General features: G+C 37.2%; 1 protein-coding gene across 1 annotated transcript in view; it reads right to left on the reverse strand.

The window, feature by feature from the left end:
- Nucleotides 1–13,140, reverse strand: part of Otc (ornithine transcarbamylase) — a 66,678-nt gene that overhangs the window by 40,672 nt on the left and 12,866 nt on the right. Inside the window, exon 3 of the mRNA XM_004850027.4 lies at nucleotides 12,059–12,140. Coding sequence (XP_004850084.1) covers nucleotides 12,059–12,140 — 82 coding nt within the window. The remainder of the gene's footprint in view (nucleotides 1–12,058; nucleotides 12,141–13,140) is intronic.

The following is a 13,140-nucleotide window of genomic DNA, read 5'->3' on the forward strand; positions in this document are numbered from 1 at the left end:
AAAGTGGCAGAAATTAAAATGGTGGTTGCTCCTGGAGAGGATGATTGACTGGGTTACATCGTGGGTATATGCAATTGTCAACATTGATTGAAATGCACACCTAAGATCTATTGATTTTACAGTATATAAAGTGAAAGCTTAAGAGTAAGCATTGATGGGCTGGGGATTTAGCTCAGTGGTTTCGCTGCCTGCTGTGCAAGTGCAAGGACCCAAGTTCGATCCCCAGAACCAAAAAAAAAAAAAAAAAAAAAAGAGTAAGCATTGAAATAGTGGCGTTAAGTCACTAAAAGCTCAGGGCACTCCACTATTTTCTACCGTTCACTTCCTTTTTTATGAAGACAAAGCTAAGTACCACTCACATATCATGTTCACTGCTTTCCAACCATCCTTGCCTTGTAAGAATATTCCAGATACCTGCACAGAAGTACATGAGTCTTACTCTACCTTTATAGAACATTCCATTGGATGGAAGAGGATGATACACAGAGGAGAACGTTTCAAGCCACAGTTAAACTCTATGGGTACAAGCAGAGCCATTTCGTAGCATGCTCTAGGGCAAAATTGGGGGAGACAGTGACATTCTGTCTAAACTTTACTATCTCATTTGAGATAGGTTCAATGGGCAGACTTTACCATATGTAATTAAAGTCAAATCACCCTAAATACAAGACTTTTACAATTTTTGTACAATTTGTATAATTTGTATTTTCTATTTTTCCCTCCACATTGTAATATTTCTAATTTATCTTTTAGGAAATATACAATAGTCACAATTTGCTAATCTCATCTGTTTCTCATGAAAAAGGAGGAGATCAATTGCATGGTGCACTGGGAAGAAAAGAGTTTTAGATCTACCAATGGGAAATTGAGTCATGGCCTCATGAAACTGTCCACGGATGCCTTAACACAATTTGAATAATGTCATGCGAATATAGATTCATAGTAAATAATATTAAGAAATCATTAATTTTGGTAGACAAAATAAAGATATTGTATTCTTTATTTGTTTTTAAAAGATGCAAACTGGTGTATTTTGGGATAAAATATCATCACAATTTTAATTTACTTTAAAACAGTATGAGAACAAAATAAATCAACAAATTAAAGAAGGCGTGCAATATATTAACAGTTGTAATTTGATATAAAAGTTATTGGTAAGCTCCTTATGCTAACCTTTCTACTTTTCTATTTATTTGAAACATTTCATATTAAAAAGTAAAAATAAAAACCACAGCAGTAGTCCTAATTTCCACTAATTATGAAAATCAAATAATTACATCTATTTTATACTTAAAAGTGTTCCCTTAAATATACCCAGACCAAATGGGTTTTAGCCAGAGGCCATCATGTTCTGACTCTTGCAGTGACCATTCACAGAGCACCATGTGCTAGCAATTTATGAGCATTCTTCCACTGAATCCCTCACTCTGACAAAATGGATGGTAGGTATTATTATAAGAATTTTCTAAGTCGGGAATCTGACAATCAAAGAAAATTGTGCAAGATTTTGTTAAGGCCCATAGGAGAGCTAGCCCCTGAGCCAGATCACACTGTAATCTACAGAGACGGAACAATATAGTGGAACTGGACTCAGGCTTTTTCATCTGGGAAACAAAGCAAATTACCTGGAATCCTAAGCTCCCTTGCTGATCCGATGTGCCAGGTTTCAGGAAGAATTAAAGAATACAAAGCACCCAAATGGCCCTACTTGCCATGGGTCCTGTAATAAAGTCTGACTCTATTTTTGATGTTTGACAGTTGAAGTTTTCAAGCTCATTTCTCCACCTTCCCTTTCTGTTCTACATCTGAGCAAGTTAAGAAAGTTCGGGCGCTCCTTTCTTTGGCCAAATGCCGCAAACCCCCATCTGTGTACAGAATTCTCACCCTAGCTTTACCCCTTAACCACAATAAAACATCAACCCAGTATCATTTCCCTGTCCTCTGAATCCACTTTTGGGTCAGCCTGGGAGCTCACCAAGCTCTCCATAGAAAGCCACATTATGGGAGTAATAACTTTCTTGTACTCTCTTGATGCATGTGTAGTGCTCTCACTGTCAAAAATTAAACAGAATTTTAAATAGATGGAGTGACCACAAGTCCTGGTCTCACAGTATGGTTATGAAATGTATTCATTATTTTCTAAAAATATATATGTAGTGCTGTTCTAGGCACTGAGGAAAGCATTATAAATAAGACACTAGTCCCTGCTTACATGGAATTTATATACTAATGGTGAGAGATGGATAATAACTGAATAAATAAATATATTGTATGTTATATACTAGTGAGTTCTATAAGAAAAAATGGAGCAAAGATGGGGGTTAGGGAATGTAAGAGACATGAGTTGTCATTTTAAGTATCATGGTCAAGGAAGTCAGATGGACTGTGGGACATCTGAGAGATGATTTGAAGAGCAGAAAACCTACAAGGCAGTGGTAAAACATTTTTAAAGGTCCTGTGTAAGAATCATAATTGATGGGTTTCAGGGACAACAAGAAGGAAGGTGCAGAGTGTAAGGAGGAGAGTTGTAGAAGGTGAGGATACAGAAGGAAGGTGGAAGAAGGCAACAACTTTGACTTGTCTGAGTCAGATGAGAATCCTTTAGAGGTTGGGGAATATTTATATTTTAATATTCAGATTTATGTTTTAATATTCAGATTTATGTTTTAATAGGATAGATTCAGTGGGAGAGAAACAGTTAAGAGACTTGTAAAAATGTGAACGAGAGTTAATAGCTTGCACTAGGGTGGTAGCAGCTGAAGTGGTGAGAAAGTGGTTGGATGCTTGATCTTTTTTGAAAGTAGAGCCAACACTTAGCTGTTGCTTCTTACCTCACTGAAAAAGTAGCAGCAGTCAGAGGAGAACTTCCATAGTCTTTTACCACATTTTTCTGCCTGCCAACATCTGTATACACTGCTTTCCTTCTTGTTGAGCATAGATGAACTTTCCATGCCCCATGTAATGGGGGACTCATGCCCCATGTAGTGTGGACTCATGCACTAGAAGCCACCCCCTTTTTCATGCTTGGCAATTCTGTGACCATTCTTCCCTTTCTTTTTTTTCCCCCATTAAGTTTATTGGTACATTTTAGGTATAAAATACAGTTACATGCATCATTGGGATCTTGTACCATTACATGAGTATCTTGGTTCTTATTTTTTTCCCCTTCCCCTGCCCTCCCTTCACCTCTTCCACCCTTCCCTATTTGCAAAGATTTTGTTTCCATTTTTGTCCTTTTCTCATACTTTTTCTTTTCCCTTCTTTCCTTTCCCCTACCCCTCCCACTTTCCCTGCTCCTTTAGACCTTTACTTCTTATTATACAATATCAATTGTACATTTTTAAAATTACAATATCAAGACCTAGGAGACATTACCACAGATTTTACAGAATTTAAAAGGATATAGAAAGCATATTTCAAAAATCTGTTTTGAAATAAATTTGACAACTTCTTACTAAGAAGTACCTTGGAAGACAAATTAATGACACTAACTCTGGAGGAAATATAAAATTTGAATAGCACCTATTAAAGAAAGTATATTCCTAGCTGGAAAACCTACCTATATGACAACAACAGGCTCATATACATTTTAACTGATAAATTATATCAAACATTTAAAGCAGAAAAAAAAAGGAACACTTCTCCCCTCATTTTAGGAAACAAACATTGTGCTAATACTAAAACTGGGTAAAGATAATAGAAGAAAAAAGTATGAACATAGATAGAAATTTGTTTAACAAAACAAACTATTAGAAGTCAGATCTGGCAGTATGTAGAAAGTGGTTTTGTTATAAGGATGGCAGTGTTGGTTCAGCATTGGAAGATCCACCCTCAAAAGTCATCATTTTAACAGAGGAAAGGAAAAAGCCATATGATCCTGTCACTAGTTGGAGAAGAAGTATTGGACTAAATTCTACAGCTGTTCATGGTAAAAGCTATCAGGAGACTAGAAGTAGAACAGAACCTTCTCAACAGATTAAAGACATGTACTCCATACTTCCAGTGAGAAAGCCTTATATGAATGGAGAAGATACAATGCTTTCTCCTTAAGGTGGGGAACAAGGGCAGGTATGCTTACTCTTCATCTGTCCATTAAACTTTGAAACCTAGGCCCAAACCAAAATAGTCTGGCAATAAAATGACACAATTAGGACAGGATTGGCAAGGTAGAAGCAAAATCTTTATATGTAGATGAAATGATCATCTTCAGAGAAAATACTAAGAAATCTCTAGGAGTCCCTAGAACTTGTATTTGAATTTAGCAGGATTAGAAAACACAAGGTATATATAAAAATTCAGGTCTATGTATACTTGCTATAAATGAAGAATTGCATATTGAAATTTAAAAGTTATGTAGGAGTACAAAGGACCTAGAAAAGTAAAAAGAAAAAAAAATCCAGTGTTGGAAGATGTTGAGTACCTAATTTTAAGACTTCCTCTAAAGCTACAGTAAGCTACAGTAATCAAGGCCGTGTTGGTGTAAGGAAAGACATATAGATCATTTGCATAAAACAGAAAATCTAGAAATAGAACCACACATATATGGTCCACTGAGTTTTGAAAGGTTATTTAACGTTAACATTTTATGGAGTATAAACTCAATTCAAGAGCCGAGGAAAAGATAGTGTTTTCAGCAAATGGCAGTAGAACACCTGGTATCTGTATATAAAAAATTACCCTCAACCCTTTATTTCCATACATGAAAATAACTTGAAGGGATCTATGAACCTAAATATGAAAGCCTAAAAGTATAAAACTTTAAGAAGAAATTATAAGGGAAAATGTTTACGAATTTAGGGTAGGCAAGAACTTCCTAGGATACAAAAAACATGATGTATAAAAGAAAAAATTGATAAATGAGATTCCATCAAAATTTAGAACTTCAAATGACATCATTAAAATGAAAAGTAGTCCTTAAACAGAACATATTTACAATGCATATAACCTATAAGCAGAATATATAAAGAACTCTTACAGTTCATTAATAGACAACCCAATTAAAAAGTAGACATACAAAGATGATAAATAGCCAGTACAGCACAAGGAAAGGTGTGCAACTCTAGAATCAGAAAAATACTAATCAGTACAATAACAAGATTGAATTATACACTCATTTGGGAGATGAAGTTAAAAGTTTTAAAAGCCTTGTCATGACTTTTTCTTTTTGTTGGATTCTCCCTCTTTGTGTTTAATTTGTCACGCCCAATTGATTCATTCTGCTTGGCTTCCTGGGGTTGTGATACTCATTGTCTTTTCCTAGGATATTGTCTAAAAATTTTTGGAGTGCTGGTTTGGTATTTATGAAGTTCCTGAGGTGCTCTTTATCATGAAAGTATCTTATTTCTCCATCAATTTTGAAAGATAGTTTTGCAGGGTACATCAGTCTGGGTTGGAGGCTGTTTTCCTTTAGGGCTTGAAATACATCACTCCAAGCTCTTCTTGCCTTGATGGTTTGTGTTGAGAAATCTGCTGTGATTCTGATGGGCTTTCCTTTGTATGTGAATTTTGTTCTTCTGTTGGGTTTCTGGAATCCTATTGTATGCCTATGTGTAGATTTTTTTTTGATCAAGGCTAGCAGGAGTCCTATATTCCTCACTTAACTATATGTCAAGTTCTTTTCCCCTGCTTGGGAAGTTTTCTGCCATCACTTCTGTGAACAGTTTTTTTATGTCATCTGCACTCTCTCCTCTTTCTTCATTGACTCCAATCAATCTTATGTTATTCTTCTTTGCATCGTCTAGCAGCTGCTGGATTGATTTCTAGTGTTCCGTTACAATTTTAGAACAATTTTTCTTTTCCTGATCACCAATTGCAATCTTATCTTCTGTATCTGAAATTCTATCCTCACATTGGTTCATTCTGCTGCGCAGACTTTCAATGGAGTTTTAATCTCCTGGAAATCTGTTTGCATCTGTTTTATGGATTCCATTTGTTTCCTATGTTGGGATTCCATCATGTTCCTCAGATCCTCTATTTTTTTATCTGTGTCCTCTCTAGATTTATTAATCACGTCTTGCACTATGAGCACAGTCTTTGCTGTTATCTGAGAAATTATTTCTGATTTCATTTTTCCCAGATCCTCTTTTGTTGCCAGTTCAGAGAGTCCAGGTGGTTGAGTATCAGATTGTTCCATCTCATTTCCCTTTGGGGTTGCTGTAGGTGATCTGGAAGTCTGTTTTTGAGGCTTGTTTATGTGTCTTCTCATTTCCATGGTGTGTGTGTGGGGGTGCTTCTGGTGCCCGTGCAGCTCACCTTCTCTGCCCTAGGAGCATGGTATGGTGGCGGGGTAGCCTCCCCATTCTTCCCTTTCTGTGTCTTTCTTCACTCATATGGACTGTACTCATTTTTCCACTCATTAATAAAAATCAAGCACAAAACTTTTTATTGATCCTACTTCCTCTATCAGCTATTCTTTTCATTCTTTGTTCTCCATTACAGCAAAACTATTTGTTTTTACTTTGTGTCTCTAGCACCTTTCTTCTCATTTCCATCAAACCTAATTCCATAAGGCTTTGCTTCTCCCCACCAACACTGCATCCAACCTCCTCTCACCAAGGTCCCCATTGCTAAATCTAGTGGTCATTGCTCAGTCCTCTGTCTTTTGACCTAGCAGGATTTAATAAAGTTGACTACCACTTTCTCTTTAGTAACCCTTCTTCATACAGGATCCAGGAAAGCACCACACCTTTGTGCTTTTATATCTGCCTTGGTAATTCTTCCTTCTCAGTCTCCATTTCTGGTTCCTCCTATTTTCCTTGACCTCTAAATGTTAGTGCACTCCAAGACCAGTTTTTGATCCTATTCTCTCAATCTAAATGCACTCACTTTACAATTATATCCAGTCCTATGTCCTTATATATCACTTATATGTTGGTGACTTCCAAATATCTCGAAGCCAGGTCTCATTCCCAAACTCCACGATCATATCTAATTGCTTTCTCAACACTTGTGTGCATATGTCTAATAGACATCTCAAATTCAGTACATCCAAAACTGAACCCTCCACCTTCCCCTTTCAACTTGTTCTATCTGCAGTCTTCACCATTGTTCAGCCAGAGATATTGAGGTCATCCTTGATATCTCTCTTTTGTCAAATACATAAATCATATTGGTGGCTCTCCCTTTAAAACATACCTAGAAAATGACCCTCCTAAATTTCACTGTTAACCTTTTGGTTGCAACTTCTCTCTCTCTCTAGCTCCCTATTGACAGATTTCACTACATCTGTCTTGTTTCCACATCCTCTCACTTATACTATCTATTCTCAATAGGGTAGTCAGAGCTATCTTTGTGAATGCAAGTGAGATCAAGTCCCTCCTTTGCTTAAAACTTTCCAATGATTCCCCATTTCACTCAGAGTGAAAGTGAAAGATCCAGTGATAGTGTATATATCTTTTCTTCAGTTCTAGGCACATTCTTCTGCTTGCTAAGATCACGTATCACCTTCTAATGTTCTATATTGCCCACTTATTTATTGTATCTATTATTTATTTTATGCATACCCACTAGAAGGGAAGCTCCATGAAGGCAGGGGATTCTGTGTTTTGTTAACAAGCCCTTAGACTGGTGAAAAGTAATTGCTTAAGAAATACTCATTGAATGAAAGAAGGAAGGACTTTAACTTGGGAAAGAGGGTCTATTTTCTGCACTGGTAAACTCTTCCTCATTTTGTTAACAGAAAGAACAGAAATTTCTACTCTCTGTGAAGTGATGATTATAATCAGTAATCACACTCGAGCACCTAATTTGCTTATGAACAAGCAACGTCATCTAAACAAATATAAGTCCTGCATATTAATCAAGAAAGTATTTATTGTCCACCTATCATGTGCATAGCATAGGAATGAGTACCACTGAGGGTGGGAGCTATGAAAGAAGATTGAAAACAAAGTCTAAGACCTCCTGGTTGGTCTGATCCAGGTCGTACTCTTTCTTTAACTAGAAGTCATTTTGCTGTAGTAACTCAGAATTAGTCCGATGCCTTACATTTTCTTCCTTGTGCTATAAAGAAGATTCACTGTGAGCTTGGACTTATTAGTAGGGGTGGGAAGATGGTTCACAAAAAATGTTTACAGATGGGAGTCAAAGCCTTCAGCAGCTCATGAAAAAAGAAGGTGGGGGATGTTGCCTCTGAGAAGCAATTGCAATTGTGGTCACTGATCAAAAAAAGCCTCAGATCGAAGTCAAGAAGCAGAAGCCAAGAATTTACTAGTTTCTCAGACCCCGAGTGGTGATAAGGAATTCAGGGGGGTGTCAGACATTCTGAAAAACTACCAAGAGCTGCCATTGCTGAGGAGAAGAGGACAGAAGGATGGGTCTCCATTCTCTTTCCACCGTTCATCCAGAAATGTCTGCTTTTGTCTGTTTCATTTGTTTATGCTTGTATGCCAGGTATTTTTGAACAAAGGGTTGGTTTCTTCTGCTAATTTCTCAATCTCTGTTTGGGAAAGTAAAAGTAAATCTTATTTTGGTCTTTCTTTTCCTCACTGATCACTGCAGGCTTTGAAAGAAAGGGTAAAAATAGAATTGATTCGCTGAAGATATGAAGGATCTGGGGGATCTTTCTGATAGAACTAAAGCAGTCATTTACTTCTCTGTGCTTGTTTTTCATGGCTTCAGAATAGTATCACAATTTTTGTCTTGGCATCTTTGTAAAGATGATGAATTTGAAACAACTGTGAAAGCACCAACTTCTATTTTACCTTGAAAGTGAAATGCCAGTGCTAAATAATGAAAAGAACCATCTCTTAGAATGCCTTGTGTATTTCTCTAGCAGCTACTGTATTTACTGATATTAATACATGTATCCATCTATTGGCTCAATTCATTTGCAACAAAATAATATAATCTCCAGTAGACATATAAGAGAATTTCCTGGTTTTTCAGGGAAGGATACACAAAAAGTGGATGAGGAATGAATGATCTACAACTACATCCAGTGACATGGATACATCTCACAACCTAATGCTCAGCGAAAGATGCCAGAAACAAAGGAGTACATGCTGAATGATTCTATTTATATAAAGTTTGAAAATAGGCAAAACTACTCTGTGGTGTTAGAAGCCAGAATAATAGAATAACATTCACTCCCTGAATGGAGTGAGTAGCTACCAGAAGGAAATATAAGGTGTGAGGACACTTCTGGATGTTATTAATATTCTGTTTCTCTATCTGGGTATTGCACTAATATATTCACCAAGAATTCATTGAGCTACATATACACTTAGTGATTTGTACCCTTGTCTATAGATTTTTTGCACTTTAATAAATATGTTACACAAACAACTGATATTATTTAAATTGGGTGGAGAAATTCATTCTGTTCTCTGAGCTAAGTAGAAATACTGCTGGATCTCTGGATCTCAGGCTTGAGATGGAATCCTCAAGGTCTATTCTGTGAGGATCACCAGGGGCTGGCACAACTCTGGGGCACTAGTAGACAATTACTTACATTGTATTTTTATTTTAAGCACCAGGGAAAAGGGTTGTATCGATTGAAAAAGTATACCAGAGGACAACTATGAAGATGTACATATACACAAAAGAAATGCTCTGTCATGATTTTGATGGGAGTTTACCATTTCTATAAGCATTTAAGGCAGCTACATACTTTGACTGATTCTCCTTCTACTGAGTTTGGCAGCATGCCCTGTGCAATTAGAACACAGGTACTTATTGTGGATAGTGACAAATACCCTGTGAGCCATATGTTGTAAGGGCTAAACATTCCCTTCCTCATGTATTTTTTATTATGTTTTGCAATTTTGTACAGGTCTTAAAACCCTTCTTTGGAGAAAACCACCATTTAACAAATGCTTATGGCCAATGTAGAAACAATTTTACTACCACAAAACCTGACCATTACATGCCTCAATAGCTTCCAAACCTGGGGTCTATGTGTCCATGGGCCATGTCCTGAACCCATTTCAGCCTGTTCTTCTCAATGGTCTTGCTCTTATAGAGCTGTCATGAGGATTAAGTAAGATAATCCATATAATTCATGTAAAGCATTTGGCACAGGGTCTGCATCCAAAAATTTGTTAAATCCTCACTCTTGTTTTAATTTGTAGCTTAACTACACAATTATTGTGAATGGTGAAACTGATCAATTATGCAGGGGTGTTTTGATATCAGGCATAACATTTGGACAGAGAAAAGTGGTAGAAACACCAACTAAGAAAAATCTATTTAAAAAATTTAAAGTTGAGAAATTTCTATGTATTAATCAATCTTTTTGGGAGCATTAATAAAAACACTTCTCTTAAATATTAATGATAAAATTTTTAAAAAGATAAAATTCTCCCCAACATTGGAGTATCAGTGTTGGAAGGGAGCTGAATTCGAGAATAATGGACTGAGTTATTCATTTTCCCCTACTATCAATTGGATAACTGTGTGACCTCTTCTAGAAGTCAGCTTTGAAGAATGCAGTGTGCTCATCTGTTTTCTTCATAGGACCTTTAAAGTGACATCTTATATATTTTACCTCTTCTTGCTTCCTTTTCTCAAGAGGCAAAAGGAGTTCATGAGTAAGAATACTGGAGATCTCAATCTTGGTTCAGTTTGTATTAACTGAGTGAATTTAGCTGTTTCTTAATCCCCCTTGAACTTTATTTTTGTTATTTATTTGACAAACCTCATTATTGATCTTTAAACGAGAAGAATTGCGTGTAGTACGGCAGTCATTTGCTTCTAAGCTCTAGAACGCTCTTATGTTGTAAGGTGGGGTACGATATTTGAGGAACCAACCAATATGTTTATGGTTGTGTTACTTCCTCCTCAACTCTGTCTGATTGTCCATTGGGCAGTCACATAATTCATTCAAAGGATGTCTGAGAGCCAGGTGTAGTGGTACATGCCTGCAATTCCATCACTTGGGAGGCTGAGGCAGGATGATTGCTTCGAGTTTTTGACCAGCCTGGGCTACATAGTGAATTCAAAGTCACCCTGAACTATAAAGCGAGATCCTGTCTAAATAAATAAATAAATAAATAAATAAGAGGTCTGATAGAGCCAAAATGGAGAAAGAAAGAAAAAAGGTGCCACTTTATAAGTTTCAAAATTGACTTTTTGAAAGCACTTGTAGAGATAACAGCTTGAGAAAAATGACAACCTTTCAGTTTCAATAGCCTAGGATTCTAGGCACAAACAATAGATTTGGAAGAACACACGGAAAGTCAAGGTCAGTTTTTCCTCTTACCTTATCACCTGGTTTCCAATACTGGGAAATTGAAGGGGATCAAGGGAAGTAAAAAAGAAGAAGCAACAGAGGTAGAAATTGATGAACATTTGACACTGAGACTTGTGTACTCCTCAGACCATTTTCCAAAGGGTGGGGAGCATGATAGAAGCCTCAGATGAGTTCAAGAAACCTCCATACTGAGAATACAATATGTGTTTCTTGCTTTTAAGACAGGGTTCAGGAGGGGACCCTGTTCTAGAGCTCCCTGGCTCCCAGCATGAGGAAGGAACAATAGAGATAGCCTTGTAATATCTATGTGCCCAGTGTGGTTTGGAGAACTATTTAGATATTGAGGGAATCAAGCCAAGAGTAGCTCAGGTATGGCAATCAGAGTGGGAAAAAAAACCCTGTAGTACTTTAGAGGTAGACAAGATCCAGTGAAAACAAAGGAAGTCTCAGTGACTCTAGGATAGACATTTGATGATGAGGTTCTGCTAACCAAGGACCAAATCCACACATCCCTAAATATCTTAACATTGGGATACCCTCCAGGATTTTGCCTGTGAAGGAAAGAAGAGACCTAAAATTGACAAAGTAAACCCTGAAACAGCTGATGATCACCTGGTGTGGCAGAAGTTTCCACCATCTAGTGGAACTGGGGCACACAAGAAAAAGTTCTTCACATATTATAAAAATAGACACATTTCTTACATGTGTTTGATGCCTGAAATTTGGAGTCCATCTAGATTTTGCCCTGAATATGAACAGTTTCATGGGGATTCTACTCTAGTCTTCCAGGAACTTCTGTATACAAAGTTAATCTTTCTGCCCAGCCCACACAACTTCAGCACAAGAGTGAAATTTCAGTGGACTCACCTGTCTCTGTGGACAATCTTGTTCGAGTGCTTCTTTTCTCAAAAATCATGCCTAAGGACTTCCCTTGTAGTAAAGGCAAATACTGAAAATCAAGAATAGAAGTATAAAACTACAATTAAAATGCAAAATATATTTTATATCCAATATCAAGGGTTATATTTTAAAACATAATCTTGGGCCAGGGATTTATCTCAGTGGTTCTGGCACCTGCCTTGCAAGCACAAGGTCCCAAAGTTTGATCCCCGGTACCAAAAAAACCCCCAAAAACCAAAAAAAACAGTCTTTACTAAGAATTTCAAAACATTCTTTTGGGTTTTTTTTGTTTGTTTGTTTGGTTGGTTTTTTGGTATTTTGAGCAGGGTTTTGCTATGTAGCTCAGTCTGGCTTTGAACTCATGAAGTAGCCCAGGCTGTCTTCAAACTCAAGGCGATCCTCCTGCCTCAGCCTCCTGAGTGCTGGGATTACAGGCAAGTGCCACCACTCCTGGCTCTCTCAAAATATTCAATAAAAAGTGAACTTAGAGTGTTTTTCCCATGTCTAATATATATGGGGAAAAGAAACCAGTAACACCCATAGCTTATTGACATGTATTTAGAAAGTGGTACTAATTATTCTAGGTTCAATCTGGGAACTTGTGCTAAAGTATAATAATATTTCATAATGGAACTATTATCTTAGCTCCACTGAGATGCCAATTCAATTTTTGATGACCTCTAAGATGTTTGGTTCACAGGTATTTTCTCAGCTAACAACATGCTACTCTGTCACATCATGGAACACTAAGCCTCCTACTTAGGTCAATGATGAAGCCTCAGATTTTCAGCTACACATTCACCCTGCATCCTCATGGGAGTACAGAGGCTTTGTTTCTGGAAGCTACTGGAAAACAATCTGGAGCATTTTTGGTGTGGGGTGTGGCTCTTCCTCCTTCCTTTCTGTTGATGGACATCCTGATAGGATGAGTTTGGGAACAGATAGCTTCCTGCCAGCTAACTTTCCTCATACACAGAGGGTGAAGAACAACAGCCTGGGATCTAGAGAGACTTTTTCTCCTCATTTCAGGTCTTCCGTAGAACATCAAC

The sequence above is a fragment of the Heterocephalus glaber genome, unplaced genomic scaffold (assembly GCF_053883595.1).
Source record: "Heterocephalus glaber isolate CG9 unplaced genomic scaffold, H.glaber_assembly_v1.0 deba00001547, whole genome shotgun sequence".
Taxonomy (NCBI): domain Eukaryota; kingdom Metazoa; phylum Chordata; class Mammalia; order Rodentia; family Bathyergidae; genus Heterocephalus; species Heterocephalus glaber.